General features: G+C 44.5%; 1 protein-coding gene across 1 annotated transcript in view; it reads left to right on the top strand.

Annotated features, from left to right (window-relative positions):
* The window catches only part of Nceh1 (neutral cholesterol ester hydrolase 1), a 61,885-nt gene extending 36,934 nt beyond the window's left edge, over window positions 1-24,951 (top strand). The window contains exons 2-5 of the mRNA XM_051185903.1: window positions 4,024-4,252; window positions 6,992-7,061; window positions 19,930-20,101; window positions 21,351-24,951. Coding sequence (XP_051041860.1) covers window positions 4,024-4,252; window positions 6,992-7,061; window positions 19,930-20,101; window positions 21,351-21,968 — 1,089 coding nt within the window. The 3' untranslated portion in view covers window positions 21,969-24,951. The remainder of the gene's footprint in view (window positions 1-4,023; window positions 4,253-6,991; window positions 7,062-19,929; window positions 20,102-21,350) is intronic.
* Window positions 24,952-25,552: the final 601 nt, after the last annotated feature.

Genomic DNA, 25,552 nt, shown 5'->3' with positions numbered 1-25,552 from the left:
AGGCCGGTGTTGACCTCACTATGTAGCTGGGCATGACTTTGAACCCTTCAGGACCCTTCTCTGCCCGCCAGTGCTGGGACTGTGGGCTTACACTATCACACCTGGCATTAGGGTAACTGCTGTTTTCTTCTCTGACATCACCCGTTCTTTGGAAGCTTTCTGGGTTCTTTGTCTACCACCTGCTTCCCCTCTTCCCCCTTGCCTTCTTTCCTTCACAGTCTGTTCTCAGTGCCACACCACGCCCCACCCCCAGCTGATGTTGTAAACAGAGCACACTGTCTATCTTTCAGAAACTCAGCTCATGTAGAGAATGCAAAGTAAGAAGCAGAACCGTTTCTGGGACGGCCTGGGTAAACTGAGACACGTGTTGGAACAGCATGTGGTGCCTCCTGACAGTGATGCCCTGGTCAGTGTCGGTGTACACCTGGTGGTTCTCACTGTGCGAGTCTAATGCTATTTTCTGATTTGCCAAAGAATTTAAATTTAGGATTTATGATTGCGATTTCATGTGCACTCACACACACACACACACACACACACACACAAAACCCTCCATGCTCATGTATTTGTTCCCCCATCTATTTATTTAGATTTAATGACTTAATTAATTTAGATTTATTTAATTAAGTATTTGTGTGCACATATGCTGCGACAATCATGTGGAGGTCAAACAGCAACTTGCAGGATTCAGTTTCCCTTTTCATAAAGGTTGCAGGGATCAAACTCAGATTATCAGGCTTGGCAGTGAGTGCCATCACCCACAGAACCATCCCGCTGGCCTTCCATTTATTTAATATGATGGATATTAATAATTATTTTAAGTTTTCAGTAAGTTGGACAGTTATGTCACATACAGAAATTGAATTATCTCATCAATATTCATTTCCCTATTGCTTATGGCAAATGAATATTCCCCAAATGCCGTTTGCTCTTAGCTCAGTCACCTCCTGGCTTGTCTCTCACGAATACTGGCTGGTGGGCTTATAATGCAGTGCTTTTCAGCATTTCCTGGGTGTACTGGGTAAACTGAGTCAAGTGATTTTGACTTAGCACACACTTCAGAGGAAGCTGTCGTATCATGTGCACCATCTCATCTGTAAAAACACCTCCATGGGGTCAGTGGATCAGGACCCTGCTGTGCAGAAGCAGAGGCATGAGTTCTGAGGTCTGAACTCTGGTCTTCATGATTGTGTAGCTGTGCTCTTAATCCATGAGCCGTCTCTCCAGCCCTGTTTGCTAAGGATCTTGTAGGAGTAGAGAGACAAGAATAAACTCCAAATGATCTTCGTTGCTGGGTGATGAGGATTCTTTTCTGACTGTCCTTTCTATGGGGCCTCAGTGCAGATGTCCTTTTGTTTATTTTTGAGACAAGGTTTTACTGTATAGTCCAGGCTAGCCAGGAACACTGTGCAGCCCAGGCTGCTTTGCCCTGTGCCTTGCTTGTATACTCTTTAACGATTTCAGCAAAGTTCCTGGTTATGCCATTCCTCCTTTCTCAGGTGTTCATTACTTCTCCCACTTTAAAAAAGACCAGACACATCTAAATGTAGAAGCTTTAAAACGCCTTCAAAGTGCTTGATGTAACATAAGACTTTGCTTTCTTTCATTTACTTGAGACTATAGTGTGTTTATTTGGAACGTTAGACTGGTTTTAGGAACTAAACATATTACAGTCATTTAGAAAACTACAGTTGGGCCTGGTGGTGCAGGTCGGAAATTCCAGCTCCTCTAGAGTGGACTACACAATGAGTTCAAAGCCAGCCTGGGCAATTTACTGAGACCCTGTCTCCAAAAAAAGAGTTTTTTTTTTTTTTTTTTTTAATTATTTGGAAATCTCATGTCATGCTCCCTGATTATGCTCACTTCCCAGTCTTTCCATGCTCAACACCCCTCCCTCGTGAGCCCCCCCCCACAAAACAAGAAAATGAAAAAGCAAGTCTATTTTGTGTTGACCAAACACTCATGAGAATGGTCAAAATCCCAGAGGCCACCTCCTGCCCCCAAGGTGGAAGAGTCTTTCTCTGCTGCTTCTTTGCAGAAGCCATCAGCTGAGGAAAGCCACACTGTGGCTGGGGACAGGGTGGAGCTGGTTTCCCAGGAACATTAACTTGACATATATGGTTCATGGCCCTTAGCCATATATGGGTCACAAGCCCACTCATGGCCCTCAGCAGCTGTGTGGGTCATGAGCCTCTCAGCATGGCCTCAGGTGGCTAACATGCGGCTCACATCAGGATGTCCCCCCAAGGCAGTAAAGACCGAGGGCAGCAGCACAGACTGTATAAGTCCACATGAATCTCAGGCTTCAACACAGTTTGGGGCAGCAGCATGGACCACAGATACCAACATGGCCTCCAGTGGTATTTCAGATCACAGTGGAACTTCGAGTAGGTCCACTCCAGACGGTGAACCTTCCCTCATCCTAGGCCTCTGTTGTTGTCCAAACTAGGGGAATCCCATAGCCGGGCAGCAGGAACCTAGGTTTGGGCTGCATCTGCAAAAGCTCCAGGTTATTGCACACCAATCAAGGACCATGCTGGGCAATGTCCACCAGCCCTCTTCTGTAAGGAGTATGGGTTTTTCCTCCCGCCGCCAGTCTTGTCCCGCCGCCGCGCCAGCCCCAAATAATACACAGAGACTCTGTATTAGATATTATACTGTTGGCCAGTTACTACTTTCTTATTGGCTAGCTCTGTCTTAAGTATTAACCCATTTGTGTTAATCTATGTATTTCCATGTGGTCTTCTTACCGGGAGCCGGCTGCCGCATACAGCTCTCTCCAGACTCTCCATCTTTGCCCCTCCTTCCTACTTCTTCTTTCTCCTTGTCTCCTAGTCCCTCCTATCTTCCTTTCCTATTGGCCAACAGTGCTTTATTTATTAACCAGTATGAGAAACATATACAGAATGACATCTCCCATCATCTCCTCTTTTCTTTTTTCTTTTCTTTTCTTTCTTTTTTTTTTTTTTTTTTTTTTTAGGCCGAATAGATGTTTATTCAGGGAGAAATAACTTACGACCTAGACAGATGAACACCAGGAAATTCAACCAGATCCTCTCCTGTCTGAGTCACGCCAGAAAGAGAGAGCCTTTCCTGGCCCCTCCGACCTCCTTCCACAGGTCACTCCGCCCATGGCTCCACCCCCAATGGGCGTGGTCAGTGCCACAGAACTATCTCACTACACTCTCCCTCACCTGTCACCCCCCATTATGTCTCCAGTTCTGCCTCTCTCCCTAGTGCATGCACCGCTGTGTTTTTCTACCCTTCCCACCTCTCCATTACATATCTGTTTATCATGGTGACACCCAGATACCCGGTTTGATAAGACTGGGCAGTGCTTGGGGTCCAAAAAAGAGTTTTAAAGGGAACTGAAAATGTGTTGTCAGCGCTAGGGCTGTGGCTTGGTGGTAGAATAGTTGTCTAGTGTTCTCAAGGCCCTGGGTTTGATGCCCAGCACTGCTAAAATAAACAATAAGGTCTGGGAGCATATGCATAGGTTCTGTGTAAACACTACTCTTAAAACAGAGGAAGGTGTGGGAGTAGGAATGTGGGGGGAGAGGAGGGAGAAAGCTCTAAGACCCAAAAGGGACTACAATTTGTTGTCATGTTCTAAGTGTCAGGTGACCTCTCTAGTCGAGGAGCAGTTGTTTGTAAGAATTCAACTGTCCCCAGGCAGCCAGCCTAGAATATGGAGCAAATCAAGATGCAAACTAAGCCAGGTTGTTGGTGGATGTTTGCCTTTAATCCCAGCACTCAGGTGGCAAAGGCCTGCAGATCTCTGTGAGTTCAAGGCCAACCTAGTCTGCAAAGCAAGTTTCGGGGCCTCCAGGGCCACACAGTCAGATGTTCTTCCTCTCCTTCTCACTCTCCTCCTTGCTCTCCACTCCTAGCTCTACAAACAAACAAACAAACAAACAAACGAAAAAATCCAACTCCAAAGGTGGAGTTGGTGAGCATGGTTTTGTGGGGGTCACTCTGGTGGCAACAGTTAACACCACTCCTGTTTTCCCCTCAACCCTGCAGAGTAACCTGATACACTCCCTGGGGTTGAGCCACCACCTGATCGCACTAAATTTCATCATCGTCTCCTTTGGCAAGAAAAGCGCAAGCTCTTCTCCGAAGGTGAAGGTGACCGACACTGACTTTGATGGGGTGGAAGTTCGAGTGTTTGAAGGCTCTCCAAAACCCAATGAGCAACTGCTACGCAGCGTGGTCTATATCCACGGAGGAGGCTGGGCCTTGGCAAGTGCAAGTAAGTCCGAGTCACCTTCAGGTGGGTCAGTGTACTTGGCTCTGGGAGGGAGTGTTTAAAAATGGGACTGGTTCTCCTGGACCATCCTGGTTTCTCCTGTCATTGTGGCCACATGAGCAGTGCCTCTTCATCTATAAGATTATGATATAGAGAGGTTTGGCTTATTGGTCTCTCCCTCCCTCTCTCCCTCCCTCCCTCCCTCCTTCCCCCTCTCTCTCTTTCCTTTCCTCCCTCTCCCTCCCTCCCTTCCTCTCTCCTATTCTTTCTATTTGCAGTGCTAGCTATTGGAAGCAAAGCTTTGTGCTGTGAGATGATGACTCCACCAATGAGCTATAGCCCCAGTCCTTGATTTACTTTTTAGTGCTGACAGATTGCTTTGTAAATATTTTCTGAGCTAGGAAAGTAGTTTAGGTGGCAGGGTGTTGTTTTTAGCATGCACAAACTTTGGTTTGAGTCCCAGAAGCTCCTGGTTGGATCCTCAGCACTACATAAACCAGAGGTGCTGTCATACAATTGTAATCTCAGTTGGAGACAGGGGAATCCGGTGTTCAAAGCCTTCTTTAGTTACGTAGTAAGTTTGAGGCCATCCTAGGCTAGAAACCCTGGCTCTAAAATATATAAAAGTCCTGTGATATAAAAATCCTAGACATACTGTGATCCATTGATAACTAGCTTTCTGTATCAAAATAAGGTAAACTTCCACTGGGCAAGAATATGGGGAAAGTATCTGTAACTCTGGCCACCAAGCCTGATGACAGAGTCTATCCATGGGACCCACATAGTAAAGGGAGAGAACTGACTCCCAGGAGTTGACCTCTGACCTCTACATGGGGATCATGGCACGTGTGTATCCTACATAGACACACATGAATGAAAATGTGATTTTAACAAAACAGAAAGAAAAGCAATTCAAACTTGGTCTTTTCCTTTATCATATTGTTATATGAATTTTTAATGCAGAAAATGAAAGAATGTACAGCTTTCTTTTACAACTCCATACCGGTCATTTATTCTGTTACTCTTTGGTTTGTTCCCAGTTTCAGCATGTGCTCACTGTATACATGTTTTCAGTACAGATACAGCCGTGGGCAGACCTGGACCATGGGTCACTGTATCAGTTGCTTTTTCACTGCTATAACAAAATACTGAACAAGAAGCAACTTGGGAGGAAGGGAAGGAGAGAGGGAGGGAGGGAGGGATGACAGGAGGGAGAGAGGGAGGGAGGGAAGAAGAAAGGAAGAGAGAGAGGGAGGAAGAGTCCATTGTGGCAGGAAGGTTGGCCAGGAACATTAGGTGGACTGTTACACTGCATTAAATGTTAGTTGTTTTTTTCAGTCATGGAATAGTGCCATCCGTAGTCAAGATGGGTCTTCCTTACCCCATTAAAAAGTCTAGAAACTTGTCACGGACATGCCCAGAAGTAATTCGATATCCTACAAAATTGACAGCTAGTGTTAACCATTACATTTACTCTTATGTGTGCTAGAGACAGAGATTCAAAAATGAGTAAGATAGGGCATCCGCGTTAGAAAGGGCATCTGAGTCTATGGCACTGTACACTTGACAGAGGAGATGCCATTGTCCACAACATGGAGTATGGATGGAGAAGGGTGTGGTCATGAGAGTCAGTCTGGCCACTGCCCCTTGATTTTGGCTGGTGTACCCAAGGTAGAGCCAGGCTGGTGAGTGTGTGCAGGTGGGCATGCATCCCTTAGCCTGCTGGCTCTAAGGCTGCCTTGCAAGCCCATACAGAAGGGAATATTAGGCATTCTGCTGAGACAGTAAGTCTCTTTTTGTTGTTTACTTGTTTGTTGTGTACTCTAGGCTAGCTCACCTCTATTACAGGTATGTGCCTCCTTCCCACAGTTTATGTGGGGCTAGGAACAGACCAAAGCTTCATGTATGTTAGGCAAGTGCTCTACCAACTGAGCTATGACCCTATCTGATGGGATTTAAATGAAGTTGAACAATTAGAAGGAATCAATTCTTGCTAAAATAACTTTTGTTCCTATGAACATTTGAGTCCCCTTTCTAGGAAATGTGAAAACCACCTAAAATTCTTTTTCTTTTGTGTTGGCTTAAAGAGACTTCTGTATTCTTCACACTGCCGATTTCTTGAATCACAGCAAACGAGGGTGTTAAAAGTGCAAAATCTTATAATTTGAAGAAGGAAACTGCCAATTTGCTGTGATTTGCTTTGAAAGCGTATATTTGAAGAGCTCCAAAATCAGAATTAATTTAGTATATTTCATGTAACCTGTTTTCAAATAAATGTTTCGCAAGTTAAAAACATATTCAAAGCTAACCTAATGCTCATTTCCTGTTAGTTATAGTAATTACATTTTATCAGAGAATAGATTTAATTTTTGCATTTGAATGTGTCTCTGTTTGCTTACCTTTCATTCTCTCACTTTCTAATCCTTCCCCCACTCCCTCCCTCTGTCCCTGGCCCTCTCCTTCCTCCTGCCTTCCTTTCCTTACTTCCCCCTTCTTCTCCTTTGGTTTTTTGACATAGTCTCATGTATCCCTGGGTAATCTCCATGCTAGCCTTGAACTCCTGACCCTCTTGCCTCTACCTCTCTGGTACTGAGATTAGAAGCAAGTGTTCCCATGCCTGGCTCACATGCAGTTTTCAGTGTTCGGTGCTATTATTATCTTAGCTTAAAAACAGTGTGTACTCAGAAACATGTGTGAACAACCCGAATGGCCACTTTTGTAATGATCCCTCCTTCCTCTCAGAGATCAGCTACTATGATGAGCTGTGCACATCAATGGCCGAGGAGCTGAACGCCGTCATTGTTTCCATCGAGTGAGTACTTACTAATATTTGTAATATTTTTATTTTTTTTTATTTACATGTGTGTGTGTCCATGTCTATGTGTGGGTATGTGCACATGAGTGCTGGTGCCCACAGAAGCCAGAAGAGGGCATCAGATCCCCTAGAGCTGGAGTTACAGGCTTGTGAGCTGCCCAGTGTGTGCACTGGGTACAAAATCTGGTCCTTTGAAGGTAGCAAGCACTGTTCACTGCTGAGCCACTTACTTCACCTCCCATAATCACAATTGTTATGAAGAATTCACCATCTAATAACCGTGTAGTAAAATTAACATATAGGGTCAAACTTTGGGATTTCAGATGTGTGTCGCCTTGTCTGTCTTCTTAATATTTTTTTGGACTGGGTTTAATTACACATTGAATTACTTTAAGTATTTATTCATTTGCTTTTTGACTCTGCAGCACTTCCTGTTCACTTGGTGAGCGCCTTCATAGTAAGCTGTATTCCTAGTCATCTTTTTATGTAGTGTTACAAACTTTTGGAAAAGAAATGAACTAGAACTAGCAACCTGTAAGTTTGATAGTAACTTTTAAAAACTAAAAACAGTTGGGATTTTTAAAGAGACTCTTGTTCACAACCAGCACTATTTCCTTTAAGTAGGTTTCTGTAACCCTTGAAGCTAGAGCACTCTGCTCAACAAATCTTAGGCAAGAAACTAATAGTAAACCTTATAGTAGAATTGTCTCTGCTGACTCGTTTGTTTGTTTGTTTGTTTTTCGAGATAGGGTTTCTCTGTGTTGCTTTGTAGACCAGGTTGGGCCTTGAACTCACAGAGGTCAGCCTGCGGAGTACTGGGATTAAAGGTGTGTGCAATTAGAAAATAGTTGAGTAATTTGACAGCTGTTGTCATGGTAACGTCACATCTCATATCTGTCTCCTGCCAGCATTGTCCCAGTGCTTTCAGACCCTTGTGTCACCTAACTTAATCTTCCTTAGGGTTTTCCTCTTCCTTGTCAGTTTTCCTACAGAAAACTTCAGCCACTTTCCTCTGCTTTTTTATATCCTGACACCATCTTCCATGTTTGACAGATTGTACATTTGACTGCAACCGGAATTAATGCATGTGGGGATGTTGGGGATTTCATTGCTGAATCATTTGTGTTCAAAAACATCCTAACATAAACAGGAAATTAAGTTATTGGCTGTATGGAGAGTCTAAATTTCTAAATTCTCATATAAATCACCCAAGCAAATATGGCATGGTGTTTTATTATGTAATCCTAGCATTTGGCTAGAGATAGGAGAAATGCTATGAGTTCAAGGCCAATCTGGGCTATATAATCATTTCTAGGTCAATCTGGGCTGTACAAAAAAGCCCTTTGTCTCAACAAAACAAAACAAGGCTAGGGAAGCTTGCTCGAAAGACCCCTTCATATCCTTAGCACTCACAACAATAATAACAAAACAAAAACCCCTGGTATGGTAGTGCATGCTAAAATTCCAGTGCTGAGGAGGAGGAGGAGCCAGGGGGACCCTGGAGGCTTGCGAGTAAGCCAGTCTAGCTGGATGGCTGAGCTCCAGGTTCACTGAGAGACCTTGTCTTAAAAAAGAGAGCAATAGAGGAAACAGCAGTGCTAACCTCTGGTCTCCTCACACTCATTCACAGGAGCATGAAGCTGCACACACATATCTCTCTCTCTCTCTCTCTCTCTCTCTCTCTCTCTCTCTCACACACACACACACACACAGTATGTATTTTACTATTTTACAGAAGAGGAAAACGGAATCATCTCATGAGATCAGATAGCTGAGTAGGAGTCTACACGATGTGGGGACCTAATTCCCTATTGGAAACTGTAGAGGACCCTATACCTTACTGATGACCAAGCCAGGAGTAGCGAAAGCTACTAATGCCACATGACCACACAGTGAAGGCACCATCATCTTATGTGACCCAGGCTAATCCAATTCTCCCTTCCCTCTGACGTCTTTCCATTCATGGCTCACCTCTCTCTTGCTCATTGTGGATCTGAGCTCTAAGGGAATCCTTCCTGATGTAGTGTGTGTGAAGAGCTGCTCTCCTGAGGCACCCGGCAGCCCCACCCTGTGAACAGAACCACACAGGGGTCTGAGGAGGCTGCCACCTCAGATTTAACTTCAGTTACTCTGTACACCTCTGAGGCTTCTGAACCTGCAGCCAGGCCTTCCAGATCCCCGAGGACTCTTGGTGAAGTTCAGCAATGCAGGAATCATCCAATAAACTGTGTGCAGGCCTCAGCCACTGACCTGGGGGTAGAAAAAAACACTGAAGGAGCCAAGCCCTTAGAGCAAGGCCCTAGCGTGTGGTGTTGAAGAAGCTTGAAGGGCCCTTCAGTAGTTTCCGCCACCTGTAGTTACTCAAAGGCCTGGAGAAGGAAGGAACTTGGGCTTACTTCACTTGGCACCTCAAGGATCGTGTTCACTTCGGGAACTTCTTTACTTGCTCTCAGGACTTCAGTATCAGCAATGGCCAGAACACCCTGAGCTCTTCCTACACACTCTTCTCAACCTTGGAGCCTCTTGACCCCAGTGACACAGGTGTTGCTTTTGAGTCTAGGCTTATCATAGAACAGGGAAGGGGAGATAAGATGTACTCCCGATTTTTAGAAAGCTAAACCCCAGACGCAATTGCCTTCTTACTTTCCCACTGTGCTGACTACATAAAGAGCATCCAGATGCTCAACCACCCAGGGTGGAGGGTGGAAGGGGGTGGGGGGGGTATTGCAGGGGCACCTGCTTCAGGAAACTCCCTGAAACTCAGAAGAAAAATGGGTTAGGAACCATTCTGGGAGCAGAAAACAAGAGCCCTTCACCTGGCTCCAAGTGCCTTATGTACGGCTGCAGTGTGAACACTGAGTAGATCCATGCTGACTTGGGGTTAAGGACCACACAGACTGTCCAGGGACCAGTTTAGGCAACTGAGATAAAAGGGCTTCTGATGGTCTAGTAGGCCTGCCCCAAGGGATAGTGCCCCAGGATAGTTTGGATGTAGTCCAATGTATTTATAGATGACAGCATCATGTCACAGTGTCAAACAGTTGGACAACTCCTCCTGATGCAGTGAGCAGATCTGCAGGAGTAGTGCCGCCGTCACATGCCGAAAGGTCAACTTACAAAGTAGTCGGTGCACACCTGGAATCCGAGCACACTTACCGTGGACGGAAATAGTGAGAGGTAGTTAGGGCCCAGGCCTGCCACAGAAAGCCTTCTACCCTGTGCTGTAGCTGAAGGATGGCGAGCATCATGTGACCCTTGTGTTTTACCTGAAGACAGCATTTGACGGGAGCTCAGTTCTTAGTGGCTCACTCCTTTCCTTTTCCTGCTGGTCCATGAATATTGGTTTAATGTCTCTCCTGGGCTAATTGCAGTGTTAAGTTCTGGTGACATAGCAAGTTAAGAGTTTATGCCCACCCTCACAGTCTAAATAAGAAACCTCCACCCAATAATTAAAGTGTGATGAGTGTTGAGAAGCAGGTGGAGAGCAGGTGAGGCACCTGGGGGCAAGACTATCTACTGTTTGAAGGGTCAAAAAAGGTTCCTTTAAGAAAGTGGTATCTGGGGCTGGTGGTATAGCTCAGCTGCTTGCCCAGCATGTGTGAAGCCCAGGGTTTGAGTCCCAGCACCGTATGTTGATGTTCTCCAGTGATCCCATCACTGGAGTGTTGGAAGCAGAAGGATTCATTCTTGTCTACACAGTGAGTTTGCTGTCAGCCTAGGCTACATAAGACCCTGTCTTCAAGAAACAAAAGAACAAAACAAAGAAACTGAAGAGAAGTAATGTCAGAACAGAGCCCCTTAAGGAAAAATGGGACTTGGCTAGACAGGATACCAAGGTTGTGGAAGACTACAGTGGCGGGAGGAGAGGGCTTTTGGAGGGAAAGTGCAAGTGAAGGACCTGGTCCCATCAAGGAAAGCAAGCAGAGGATCCTGTGGATCTCCAGGAATGGGGTGGATGCTGGTTTCTCTCAAGGCCTCCCCTTCCCTGGGCAGAGAGAATGTACTCTCAGCTGCACCTTATCTTTAGTGGCCCTCCCTTGGGGTAGGGGTGGGGTGGCATCATGGCTTTGCTTCTTGTGCACTGTGGTTTTAGTGAAGATGATGTCTCTGGAAGCATGGACCAGGGCAGCCTGGAAATGAATCATCCTGTGTGATATAAGCACCAAAGATAGGAATTCCTACAAATGTGTTGCCTATGCTGGCCGGCAGGGGTTAGGGGCATGCCTGATGGCTAACTTGCATAAAGGCCTTTAGTTTTAAAAAGTAGGTAAATCCTGAACCTACTGCTTTGTGCCTTTTAGCAGTTATCGAATGTCAATTGAACATTACGTATCTGGTAATCTTATATCTAATTTGCATGGTCATATTCTTATTCACATAACCTAGGACCATCTTGTTTTACATTTAACCTCTGTTGTTTAGTAAAACACAAAATGAAGACCATAAGATATAAGGGACAAGAGAGATTCATACCTTTCTTTCAAAGAAGCAGTATGACATAATTTTGTTAGTCGGGATTCTCTAAATGATATGTGCTTGTGTGTATAAATGTATATTCTACAAGGGATTTATCATACCACCTTTTTTTTATATCACCCTTTTTGATGTGGAAAACTTTCAAGTTTTTGCTTTTAATTAAATAATTATTTTTTTCTACATTTATGCTCCATTTTACAAAGCTGTTTTAAACCACATCCCATTCCACCAGATATCAGGTGAGAACTCAAGGCTTTGCAGAGCTGTAGGTTCCTGTTGCAAATGTGTCACACAAGATGTTGATGTGCTCGGGCTTCGATGGTCACCAGGGTATAAGCACTGGAGACTTCAGGTCCTTGTTTTTATTGCCCATGAAATTTTGGGTTACAGACTTCCAAAGACATAGTGCTCTAATGGGACGCCTCCCGGTGCCCATGTGCTTAAGTAGCTTTAGGGATACATGACCTAAAAGCCACATGGTCATCTTACTGGTAAGTATGCCCCTCTTTGTCCTCTTCCTCGTTGAAGCCATGGAGGGATAGACACACAAACACACACACACACAAGAAAACAATGGCACCAATGGGAAGCTCTGCTCAATACATGCCTACTCAGCCATGTCAGCTCCAAACAGCATCACAAGGTCTAATTCTACAGAGAAGACTGTATGGCTGCTTTGAGAAAATAGATTGTCTGATTTTCTTTGCTGAAGCTAAGTAACAAATCACCCTTTTCAAGTGTGCTAAGTTAATGTATGATATTTCTGATCACTTCTTAATTCAAAACCCAAAGGGGAAAGATGCCCGGCCATTCTCTTACAAGTTAGATCCTTTGGAATTTTAGATGGGAGGGAGTGGTTCAGAGAGAGAGCGTGCTCATTTTGTAAAGTGTGTAAGAATGGAGGATAAGGTCCACCCTCAGAACTTAAACATGGAAAAACCCAAGTGTGTTGGTGGTGGTGCACATTTGTAATCTGAATACAAGGGAGGTGAAGAAAATGGATACCCAGGGCTCTCTAGCCTGCTAGTCTTGTTTCCAGGCCAATGAGAGATTGTCTCAAAGGCAAAGTGGTGGCATCCTGAGGAATGTCAGTCAAGACTGACCCCTGGCCACCACTTACATATGCACACACAAACTTGTACCAGGAGACACTTGTACACACACACACACACACACACACACACACACACACACACACACACACACACACGGCTCTGTGTTGCATCCTTAGTCAACCTATGATTGAAAAATCCCCTGAAGCTGCTTCACACTGAATCCATGGATCCCCTTTAGCCTCTGGAACTACACCAAGAGACACTAGAAGCTTGTGGTTTCCTGGACTGCCTGGGCTCCTTCTGTGCCTGTGGCTGGGTACCTTGGCTGAGGGTCAGGGAGAGGATGTTGAGATAAGCACCTGGAAAGGGAGTCTCTCAGCCTTTACAGATACATCTCATGAAGACATGCCCTTGGGGACCTGCTGAGTTCTACACAAGTGTTCTACCACCGAGCCACTTCACGTGAGCTCTGTGACATCTTAAACTAGGACCAGCACTTTGAGAGGTTCACATTGTTTGAAAAGACTTCACTTCTGGGCTCAGGCACTCCATCTCTAAGATTTTGGAGGGGCCTCCTAATACCTACCTAATCTTTTAAACCTCCAACGTGTGTGTCTTTGAGTGTCTAGGTGCACGTGCACATGCATATAAAGGTCAAAGGGCAACCTCAGTGCTCTTGCTCAGGAGCTGTCTTCTTTTCTTCCGGAGATGAGATCTGTCACTGGCCTAAGGAATCTTCCAGTCTCTGCCCTTCCTGCACTTGGATTAGAAGCACCACCATGCCTGGCTCCTCGTGTGGGTCCTGAGGACAAAAGTCAGGCCCTCCTTGAGCATTCACAGCAAGTGCTTTCCACACTGAGCTATCTGCCCTCCCCCAACTTTCTGAGACAGGTCTCATTCTGTAGCCAAGGTTGGCCTGTAGCTCACACCCACGGTAGTCTTCTTGTCCAGCCGCCAAAGTGCTGGGGTTACAGATGTGCGCCTCCGCACCTGCTTTATTGAATGTTATTCTTACCCAGTCAGCCAGATCTTGGCTGTGATCTCCATCCTCCCTTGCTGAAGGATTGGTGGTCAGGGTAGAGTGAATGTTTGTGTTTGCAAGAGGCAAACTGAAAGCCGAAGCAGTAAGGGAGACCTGTCACCAACGTTCATGCATGAACCACACACTTCAAGGAGAGGATAAGCAGCTGATGACCCCAGTCCCCCCAGTCCTCCTACTGTCTGATCTCTTTCTCCCCCCCTATATTTTATTTTTATTTATTTATTGGAATAAAATCTAACTGAAGCTGGTTTTGAACTTCCTATGCAGTTAAGGATAGTCTTGTACTGTGATGTCCCTGCCCTCGCCTGACTTCTTGAGTTGCTGGGTTTATGTGGTGGTGGGGATTGAGCCCAGGGCTCCCAGCATAGTAGGTAAACACTCTACCAACCGAGCTCCATCCCAGACCCCACTGTATGGACTAATAAAAAAGAACTTTGTTAAAGGAACACATAGGTCATTCCTCTGGAGTTGTTTCTATCCAGTAGAGGGCATGAGATGGATATAATTATTAATTTATTTTGGATTTCTCCCTTCTGAAGATAGAGGATCTCCAGACTTGGAAGGTGGTAAGCCTCTATAAGGTTTCCAAGATGAATGTATTGGAATTTTCTTGGGAGAGAGGACAAGGGGCTGGGAGTAGCTAAAAAGGTTGTGAGTCCTCTCTCTGTTGCACTGAATCAACAGGAAGATGATGTCATTCTTGACTGTCAACCTTTCACCTACCTGGCATGACCTGAGGCAAACATTGTCCTCCTGCAAATAGCAGAGGGCATGGCTTCCATGTTATGCTATTTTTGAGGGACAACGCTTGTTCCAACCTTGATAGTCCAGATTATCGGTCTCTCTGCAGTGCCCCGTTTCCCTGGTCACTAATAAATATTAATGTGAGTGCTGGGGGCTAGAGGAAGAGTGAGTGCAATGCATGAAATTCTGGTTTCCATGCTAGCAACACTTAAACCATGTCTGTAATGCTAGCACTCAGGCAGGAGGATCCGATGTTCAAGGTCATCCTCAGCTGTGTAGTTTGAGGCTAGTCTGGGCTGAGACATTGCCTAGCAAAACAAAGGGTTAGCTCTCAGGGCCAGTGCTCAGTGGAACTGTTTGACATCATTCTAAACTCTCCTCTTCTCGACACATCTGAGGTGTCTGAGTTACAGTTTATGTCAGAGACCTTGGCTCCAAGAAAGGGGAGGGACCCAAAGTTATTGAAAGAAATGTCATTTAAAATGAACAGAAGGGGACTTTTGATGAGGAAATGATGAGGGAAGGTTCCTAGGGACAGAGAGGGAACCAGTGTGCTGCTATGGAAACAGAAGCATGTGCTGGTGTCCTTATGGGGACCTCGTGCAGCACTGGGATTTCTTGGGGATTTTTCTTCTAAGATAGATGCTGGGTCTCTGCCCACGGTGGTGGGATTGGAATATTTGGGCAGGGCTCACAGCTCAGTGTTTTTCAAAAACAGCATTAGGTGAAGTACAAGCCGAATTTAAAAGGAAAGTGTGTGTGTATGTGAGTGTGAGTGTGATGTATTTATCGTGTTTTGAGACACAGTCCTGCATATATAGCAGCTCTGGCTGGCCTGTACATGCTCTGGAGCTCGGCTAGCCTCGGACTTTTGACATTCCTCCTCCATTGCCTCCTCAGTGCTGGAGTTACATGTATGCACAGTATCACAGTGCTTGAGTTACATGTGTATAGATAACCACAGTGCTTGAGTTACATGTGTGTAGATAATCACAGTGCTGGAGTTACACATGTGTAGATAACCACAGTGCTGGAGTTACATATGTGTGCAGATGACCACATCTGGTGTGGGAGATCATATGTTTTATTTTGGCTAAGGTTTTGTGTTTGCTTATGACATTCAGCTCAGGTTGGTGGCTATTATTTATCTTGAATGTCTGGTCTTCCCACCTCCATAGCCTGAGGGCTAAGATCTCAGGTGTGTGCCACCACTCCTGACAAGGAAAAGAATGTTGTTAATGTGTAGTAATTTTGTATTGGAAATAATCGTCAATCCATCAAAACCATGACAAATGTTCTGAGATACCAAAAGCCTAGCTTGAGTGTTTCCTGCTCAAATGAGGAAAGGTGAAGTAGCATTGGACGAGAACAGACGTGTTTTAGAATGGGGTGGGCATGGGTTTTAGCGCCATCTTTAAATTCTACTTCTGCAACACACTCCACGTCTTCTTTAGGTACACACACACACACACACACACACACACACACACACACACACACGTGTGTACGCCTACAGTCTCAGTAGAATTAAGAGTTCCCAGTCATTCTTAACAAATTTGAAACCAGTCTGTTTGCATTACCTGAAACTTTGCTTCCCAAAGGGGAGGGGTAGAAAGAGGGAGGAGAGAACCCAACCAATAACACGTGTTAAGTATGTAAACAAATGTAGAGTTTGTGGAAAAGAAAACAAGAAAGGCTAACTATAATGGAACAAGGAAGGACTAAGTGCAGGTAATGGACACAAGTTATTAAAGAGGATATAAAGGCTAATTATATTTCTAGTTCTGTCATTATTTTTTTTTAATTTTGGTTGAGATAAGTGCATAAAAGTATATTTAATACTGATAGTGTAAATCAAATGTGAATTCAGAATGGCTAGATGTCTGGACTTCTGATCTGGTTAATTTTAGTGTGATGGTGTGTGTACTGACTGTTAATCCCAGGCCTTTTATTTATAATATAAAACTGATTTTTCTAGTGCTTTCCAGGGACATAACTTGGAGCTTGATCTGTTGACCACAGGCACCCTCTTCCACTCCATCCTTCCCTTCCTCTCTTGGGTCTCACACATGCTAGGTAAAGCACCTTCCCACTGGGCTATATATCCAGGCTTTTATTCTGTTTTATATTTTGAGATAGGATCTTCTGCAATCACCCAAGATGGTTTTGAACTCACTCTTGAGAGTCACTCCAGTCCCAAGAAGGTAGTATTAGTGGCCTGATCCACTAGGCCAGGTTGTCTACTTTCTTTAGATAAACCCCCATGAATTTCCTCCTAATTCTGTGTCTATTCCCACCTTTGTTGGATTTCTCAGGTAAATTTTCAGTACTTGAAGGTAACCTGAGTAATACTGCTTCTAGTACATTCATCCTCTGGCCTCCAAAAGTAGTTTCCTTTCTTACCAAGTAAAACCAATGGATGCTTTCAGCATCAGCAAAGATGCCAGGCACAATGGTCCACACTTGGTCCCAGCGCTTGGGAGGCAGAGAGAGGCAGTGATCTTTGTGAGTTCCAAGCCACCCATGACAACACAGTTAACCTTTGTCTTTAACAAAGATTGCACAGAGATCAATTGAGAGCCTAGAGTATGGACTTGTGTGGGGACTAATGGTGATTTAGAGTCTCCCACTTGCTAGGGGACTCTTCCACTGGAAGGGAGTCTTAGTAAGTTGCCCAGTCTGGCCTTGAACTCACTTGATAACCCAGTCTGGAACTGTCAGTCTTTCTCCCCCAGGCTCTGGGGGATCACAGGCTGGTCCCACCAGGCTGTACTAGACTGTGGATCTTCAGTGATACCATAGGTGTTAGCATTGTATACAGGATTATTTGCCATGCTAGCTCAGCAAGTTACCAGCTGACAGGGTTGATCACTAGGTACCCGAGTTCCCAGATTTTATTTCCCGACACCCAAAGACTCCGAGGCCTTGGTACAAGAGTGCTGAAAGTTCATCTTAATGCATGTGCATATCCTATTGCATATGTGTGCTGACTGCTTGTGTGCACGTGTGTGCTGACCGTCTGTGTGCACATATGCACTGACCTAGTTGCACATATGCAACTAGGAATGCTGTGTACTATGATATAATGGCCATGCTGGCTGCTCTGTGTCAACCTGACACACAAACTAGAGTCCACTGAAAGGAGGGTCCCTTAATTAAGAAAATGCCCCCATAAGATCCGGCTGTATGTCATTTTCTGAATTAGTGATCATGGGGAGGGCCCAGCCCTTTGTGAGTGGGTTCTATAAGAAATCAGGCTGAGCAAGCCAGTAAGCAGCACCCTCCACAGTCACTGCATCAGCTCCTGCATCCAGGTTCCAGCTCTGCCTGAGCAAACCCTTTACGACCCAACTTGCTTTTTGATCATGGTGTTTCGTTACAGCAATAGATAGAAACTGTAACTAAGGTAGTGATAGAATGAGAAACAAAACAAAACATTATTTTCCTGTCTTGACTCCTGAGATGCATCTGTTTTGTTTTTGTTTTTGTTTTTTTGTTTTTTGGTGTTTGTTGTTTTTTTTTTCAGATCAGAAATTACATGGAAGAGTGGGGATTAATACAATCTTGAGAGATGTCGCCACCTAGTGGAGAGAGTGGTGTAATCCCACTCATGTCAATGGAGGAGTAGCATGTGCTGTACTGAGCTGTATTGCCCAGGCCTTTTTTCTATTTTTGTTTTATGACAAGGTCTCACCGAGTTTCCCAGGCTGGACTTGAACTCACCATGTAACCCAGCAGGACTTTTGAATTTGGGATTCTGCCTCAACCTCCCAAGTGATTGAGGTTACAGTGTGCCCAGCCCAAGGCAGTGCTTGAATGGCTCACTCAGGCCTGGAAGCAAGTGGAATTACAGTCAGACTTCCCAGTTAAGGCTCAAAGGCTCGGTATAAAAAGCACATGAGGGGGCGGAGACTGAGAAGGTGTGAAGACTGAACTATAGGTACATACCGTAATGATGTTGAGAGTGGCCCCATCACGATCAGAGTTCTGGAATGTTTTGCAGAATTAAGATGACAAAGAACTCTGCCATTTGCAAAGTGTGCCCTAGGAGAAACCTCAGAAATATCCCATAGTGTCTGGACAAGGCTCTGTGGTAACCTAGATTTCCTTCTCCAGTTAAAAATGACATTTTCCAGAGTTCCAGCAAGCACATGCATTCCTTGGGTGAATGGCCGGCTGACACAGACCCCTTCAGCAGAGACAGCTGTATTTAAAGAATCGTGGTAAACGTGAGATTAATGAATTAATGATTAATGATGTTTAGCTTTTAACCAGAGCTGCCATGAGTGGTACATAGACTTTCAGAAATAAATCCCCAAAATCCATTATGGAGCCACAGTGTCTTAAGAGTACCTACACATTACATCAGGTGGTAGGTTTGATGTGTGAAAGCTATTTTTGTTTTGTTTTGCTTGTTTTTGAGATAAGCTCTTGCTATTTGACCCAAGCTGGCCTCAATCTGCATAGGCCACAGGTTCTGTACTCGAAGGGAAGCAGTGGGGGAACCAGAAATGTTAAACACACAAGGTTGATGCTTCAAAGAAAGAGATGTGTAACCTGATTTCCTCCCAGAAGGCTGAGAGTGAAGGTAGTTTATAGCCTGGCGACCTTTGTTCTGTCTGTGAGTGAGACCACGTCAGATCCTTCCCCAGGTCCCTAAGATGTCACCGGCACTCAATCTGTAGAACCCATCTTTATGGAAGAGGTCACATGTACTTTACGGAGTTATAAAGTTTTGATGTAGGCTTTATTGTGTTCATGGTATTGAGTTAATTATCACCAGGAAACTTTTTTTTCCAAATTTGCTTTACTTAACTATGCCTAAAATAACCTGATCCATGTCAGACTCTTGGCATTTGAACCAGCAACAGTTACTGAGTCCTGTTGAATGAGACTTCTTGCCTCATACAGTTTGACACTCTGCTGACTTTTGTGGTCACAGAGACCACCCTCTCCCCCCCATCAAACTCCAAGTCCTCCTGCATCAGCTTCCCCTGGGATTATTGGTGTCCACCCATCATGGTTGATGTTCTAGTTTGCTTTTCTGTTGCTGTGATAAGACACAACCAACAGCAACATGGCAGGGGGCTTATTTGGCTTACATATCCTGGTTCCAGTCCCCACTGAGGGGAGTCAGGGTGGAGATCTCAGGGTGGCAACACCCACCGTGTGCTGGGCCGCTCACATACATCAACAAGCATGAAATGCCCCACACATGTGCTCACAAACCAATCTGATGGAGGCAGTCCCCCAACTGAGACTCCCTCAGATTACTCTGGGCTGTGCCGCATTAACAGCTGAACTAACCAGGAGAGCCAGCTTGAACATCTTTAAAGGACTTTTGTTGGTACCAAGTTACCAACTCTACCTATTTTATGAGAAAATAAAGTATTTATCTTTGTTTTACATTTATTTTAATTTCTTACATATTTCTGTTGTTTTTTTTTTTTTTTTTTTTTTTTTTACTTTCCATTTTTTTCTCCGTACATGTTGAGTGGCCTTTACAATGTGACGACATCCTAAAACGACACCACTTTTGTCTTGGCAGATATAGGCTAGTTCCACAGGTCCACTTTCCAGAGCAAATTTACGATGTCATCCGTGCCACAAGATACTTCCTGCAGCCAGAAGTCTTAGAGAAGTACAAGGTAGACCCTGCAAGAGTCGCAGTTTCTGGAGACAGTGCTGGTGGGAATTTGGCAGCTGCCCTTGGACAACAGGTAACAGGGCAGCCTCGGGGCACTTGTGATAGATAGCAGGGTTGGGGGAGGGGGTGGACATGTCCCGGCTAGTCTGACCTTCTTCACATGCACTGCTGGGCTGCTCACCCTGTGGCTAGCACCCTCTTGTGACTGACTGCCCTGGGGGCAGTGGGCACAGAGACACTGAGAAGTGTCCCTAAAAAGGCTCAGGAAGACTTGTGATCTCGGCATTTGGGAGGTAGAGGACTATCTCACTACAGCCTCTTGCCTCTACCTCCCAAATGCTGAGATCACAGGCCTGTACCACCACTCCCAACTTACATGACTTGTGTTTTTGAGACAGTGTCTTGGTATGTAGCCAAGGCTGGCCTAGAACTTCTGCTCCTATTGCCTTAACTATCTGGAGTGCTGGGATTGTGGGTGCATACCACCATGCCTGGCGCATAGGCCTCAAAGACAATCAGAATTTCAGCTCCACCTTGGAGAGATACAAGCCCATGCCGAGGTCCCTTTGATCTATGTGAAGATAGTGTCCTCTATCTGCAGGAGTGTTGCAGGACTTCGTGCGACCACATATACACAGTGCTCACACATATCTTACCAGGAGATGGGACTCCAAGCAAAGTGAGGGTTGCTCGGTTTCCCTGATTCCATCCATTTTCTTTTGAGATATGGCATTACAAAATGGGGCAATATAGTCACCCTGTGGAGAGGCGTGGGTGAGCTGAGGTTGCTGGCATTGGAAGTCATATCCCTTCCACTTCAAGCTCACTCTGGGCATGCACTCATCGCTTGTCTGTATGAACTCACTGTCCCAGCATAGCGGCTAACTGCTCGTCACTGAGCACTGTAAACCTTGGAGCCTGTTCTTCGCCTCTAAGAGAGGAAGGTTTGAGATCCCCCCCCCCACTCCAGAAGCCATTGCCATTTGTCACCTTATAGGGATTAAAAAGTTAAATAAGACCCACAGTTTACTTACACATAATATGCAACAAGGTTTGTAAGTATTAAAAGATAAATAGAAACAAGCAGAGTGTTATTGGGGGTTTAGAGGCCTCAGGAGTCACAAAACAGTGAATTCATTCAGAACCTTGAGTCACAAACAACAGACATTCCTTAGGAATTGCCCAGCAGCTTAGCAGGGCGTGGCTATATGGAATGCTTTATTTCATTCATAAAAAGGCCCACTCGTTTATTTAAAACATCTGTAAACTGCTTTCTATAAAAGGATCCATGCAAATGACATGATATGTTTCTTCTATTCTAGTTTACTTACATTGCCAGCCTAAAAAATAAGCTCAAACTGCAGGCTTTAATCTATCCAGTCCTCCAAGCGTTGGATTTCAACACACCTTCTTACCAGCAGAATGTGAACACTCCAATCCTGCCACGCCACGTCATGGTGAAGTACTGGGTGGATTACTTCAAAGGCAACTATGACTTCGTACAGGCCATGATTGTGAACAATCACACGGCCCTTGATGTGGAAAGGGCTGCAGCCCTCAGGGCCCGTCTCAACTGGACATCCCTGTTGCCCCCATCCATCAGAAAGAACTATAAGCCTGTCATACAGACCACAGGTGATGCCAGGATCACCCAGGAGATCCCTCAACTGCTGGATGCCACTTCTTCCCCGCTCATCGCAGATGAGGAAGTGCTTCAGGACCTCCCGAAAACCTACATCCTCACCTGTGAGCATGATGTCCTGCGGGATGATGGGATCATGTATGCCAAGCGCCTGGAGAGTGCAGGTGTGAACGTGACCTTGGACCACTTTGAGGATGGCTTCCATGGTTGTATGATTTTCACAAGCTGGCCAACCAACTTCTCTGTGGGAATCCGGACTAGGAATAGTTACATCAAATGGCTGGATCAGAACCTGTGATGGAGTACACACCTCAGATGCTCGAAGCTCTTGACCTCCTCTGTTTGCTTTGGAAAGACCCGCACTTTTCAATCATTGGCACTTTTCCTTGCTTCTCATGAGTACTGGAATCTGTATCTTGCAGACCTTATAATAATCTACATTTAAAGAGTGACTCACTGACAAGTTTAAGAACATCTGGGCCATTTTCTCTATTCTTTATTATAGCCCGTGTGGTATTAATGGTCACAGTTTGAGGAGCTAGAAATAGCCCTAGGTCCTGCCTCTATTGTGTTCTTCTCTGGCTGTGGGTGAGGTAATAACTTTTGAGGAGCTAAAATTCATGTGAGCTTTTCTTCAGTTCTTCAGGTTGAAGTGGGGTTCAGAGCAGGGTCAGGGACACTCTGAGGCCAGCACTGGGGACTACATCTCCTCTCTGCCTCCGACATGGTTGTGTTTCCTGTGGGAATTTTGACAGGATTTCTAGCAGGACATGCTTCTTTTCAAAAGCTTTCCTTCTCCCAGAGGGTTAATTTATGAGAAGGATGCTGTACATTCAGTGGGAGTTAAGGGCGACTTGGAAATTACTTTCTACTCCTATTCTGAGAAGGCAAGATACTGCATGTACTGAATATTTCCCTGAGAAAATCTTTTGGAAACAAACTTATTTAAATGTAGAGTAAGTTACCTATTATGAAATAAGTCAAGATAGAAAAGCAAAATAGCCTATTGTTACTTAGGCATAGTCCTGGCATAAATTACTAAGAGTGGAATGTATACATTTGTAATAGTGAGAAAATAAACCCAGCTTAATAAGACCTTAAAATTATGAGAAATACCTTTAGAAGGGCTAGTTCATTTTTGGGAGAAGGGCTAGTCCATTCTTGAAAACCCAACTTTTTCACTTGTAGCTGAAAACTAGACAATTTTGGTATAGTATATTGTTTATTTTTTAAGTTATTTAATGTTAATATATATAGCTAAACAGGATTTTTCTGAAAGATATCTATTATAAAAAATTCAAAGATAAAAGGTATTTTAAAATGAAAACTACCATAGAGTTATATCCATGTGAGTAGCTAGATAAATTATAATAGTAAGGATCAAATACTTTGATATTTATATGCATATGTAAAATACAGTAATTAAAAACATTTTTACCTAGTGCAGACATCCAGGTAATGCTGGTTGGTCATCCTAATCCAAAATTTGAACTATCCCAAGACCCAGATGGCACAAGTGGAAAATTCCAGACCATGGAAGCTTATTTTGTGCATAAAATTATTAAACCTGTTGTGTGAAGTTACCCTCAGGCTATGTAGATAAGGTGTATAAAAAGCACAAATGAATGTCTTAATTAGACGTGGGTCCCATTCTCAAGATATTTTGTTATATATATGCAAGTATCCCAAAGTCTAGAAAAATTTAAACTCTGAAACACTCTTGTCCCAGGCTTTTCAGATGAGGGATACCTAACCTGTAATTTAAAGACACATATGCTCATCTCTGCCAGGAGAGCCCTCACGGGAATCCCTGTGTGTGAAGGGCAGACGCCAGCACTGCCCACTCCCCCGAGTTTCTCTGTGTAGGCTAGACATTCCAACTGCCCAGCCTTACCTTCATAAATGGTCTTCACTGCCAGTGTGGGCATCTTGTGTATAGGAAGGGATTCCAGATTTGAGATGAACACCCTGCCCTCCTTCCTGCCATCCCAACTTCTGCCCATGATGCATGCTACATTTAGGGACTGTCCAGAGGACACTCAACCGAGTCGTGAAGCAGTGCATCATGAAAGGGGAGCAGAGCCTTTCCAGTCCGTGAAGCATGGGTGCCTCCTGTTCCCAGCAAAGAGGACAAGTGACTTTCACTCTGACTTTCATTTATCTTACTAGCATCTTTATATGTAAAACAAATGTAGCACTGTGTGTGTGTGTGTGTGTGTGCTGTGTGTGTATGAAGATAGTCTTACAGGTGACCTTGCTGATTTGCTCAAGTCACTGTCACTGGCCTCCCTTTTGTCTGAAATTTGAGAGCAGACTTGCCTGACCTTCTAATATCCGTCTTTTCTGTGGTAATTTTTGATAGGTTGTACTTCTGAATACACCAACATCTCTAAACACTGATTTTACTTATGAATAGATTTTTAAAAATTGGCCACCTGGCATCAGTACCTCCCCCACGGGACCATCATTGTTGATGTTTAGGGTATAAACTGATGCCCATCTTCAAAAATCACAGGGCGTTTTTAAAACCTGAAATTTCCGTTCTTATTTGAGTGCATCTTGTCAAGGTGCTGCGCACGGAACCCAGGGCCTTAAACACTTGGCAAGTGCTTTACCCTGAGCTACACCTGGAGTTTCATTACTGTTCTACGCCATTTAAAGGTGTGAAATATATGTTAACTTTACCTCTAAGAAAGAGGAAAGTTAATATATTCACAGAGTTCCTTAAAATGGTATTTTCTTCCCAAATTATGAGCCAAATTCTGCAGAAATCATTCAGTGAATGGCCACATATGTCTGAAGAGCTCTCAGGATGAAAGGGGAATGGAGGGGACAAAGGGACCACCCGCTGTATCTGACAGAATACTTGGGTTTTATTCTTACAGGCATGTTATGCTTCATAATCTTTACAGTATACGACAGCTTGGTTCCTTTTCCTGTTTTATGGAAAGGTTGCACTTTGGAATACTAAGGTCTTTGAAATCAGAACATTAACAAATGAAGGAAAATGTTGAGATGCTGCAAAGTGTCATGAAGTACGATTCATCTTGTGTTTTCACATTTGTTTGTGAGGACTTGAAGACTTGCCTAATGATGGTGAATGGAATATTGTGCACCACATTTTAACCTTTGACTCTTTGCCAATTTCCCACTGCACAGGGAAAGGCCGATTTTATGAAGAGTTTTAGGAACAAGTGTATTTTATGGACTGAAAACCCAGTATGGCACTGGGAAAGTTTGTGTTTGCATCTTGTTTGGAATTAAAACAGGTCCATCTGGAAGCACGCCTCTGTCTCTTGCCCTGCCTACACTTCTGGCTCCAACTGGATTCAGTGACCGCTTTCTTTGTATCCAGATCCAGCCCAAATCCCAGGTCCAGCCCAAATCCTTTCCCCCTAGGGTTGACAGGTGGTTGGTTCTGTGACCTCCCTGATGACACTGATATCTTGTCTGATACACCATATCCCTGTCCAAGTGAAGCCTGCCATGGACTGGCCTTTGTCTGTGAAGCTCCATGCCTGTCCTAAGTGTTAGAAAAGGTGTGTGTGTGTGTGTGTGCTTGAACCATCTCAGCCAGAAAAGTCTCAGTAGTGAAAACAAGTTCTCAAGCCAACTCTGTTATCCCATTTCAGACTTGAATATTAGCTTAGTTCATATCAGTATTGTCTTAGTCACTATTCCATTGCTGTGAAGTGACACCATGACCAAGACAACTGTTACAAGACAGACAAAGTATTTAACTGGGGGCTTGCTTATAGTTTCAGAGTTTAGTGCATTATCAGCATGCAAGCAAGTACCACATTCTACTCTTGGCCCCCATAGGCTTGTAGCATATCCTAATGTGAAAATGCATTCAGTCCAACTTCAAGAGTCCACACAGCA

This window comes from Phodopus roborovskii, unplaced genomic scaffold, assembly GCF_943737965.1.
Source record: "Phodopus roborovskii unplaced genomic scaffold, PHOROB, whole genome shotgun sequence".
NCBI lineage: Eukaryota > Metazoa > Chordata > Mammalia > Rodentia > Cricetidae > Phodopus > Phodopus roborovskii.
This window is presented reverse-complemented; position numbering and strand designations above follow the sequence as displayed.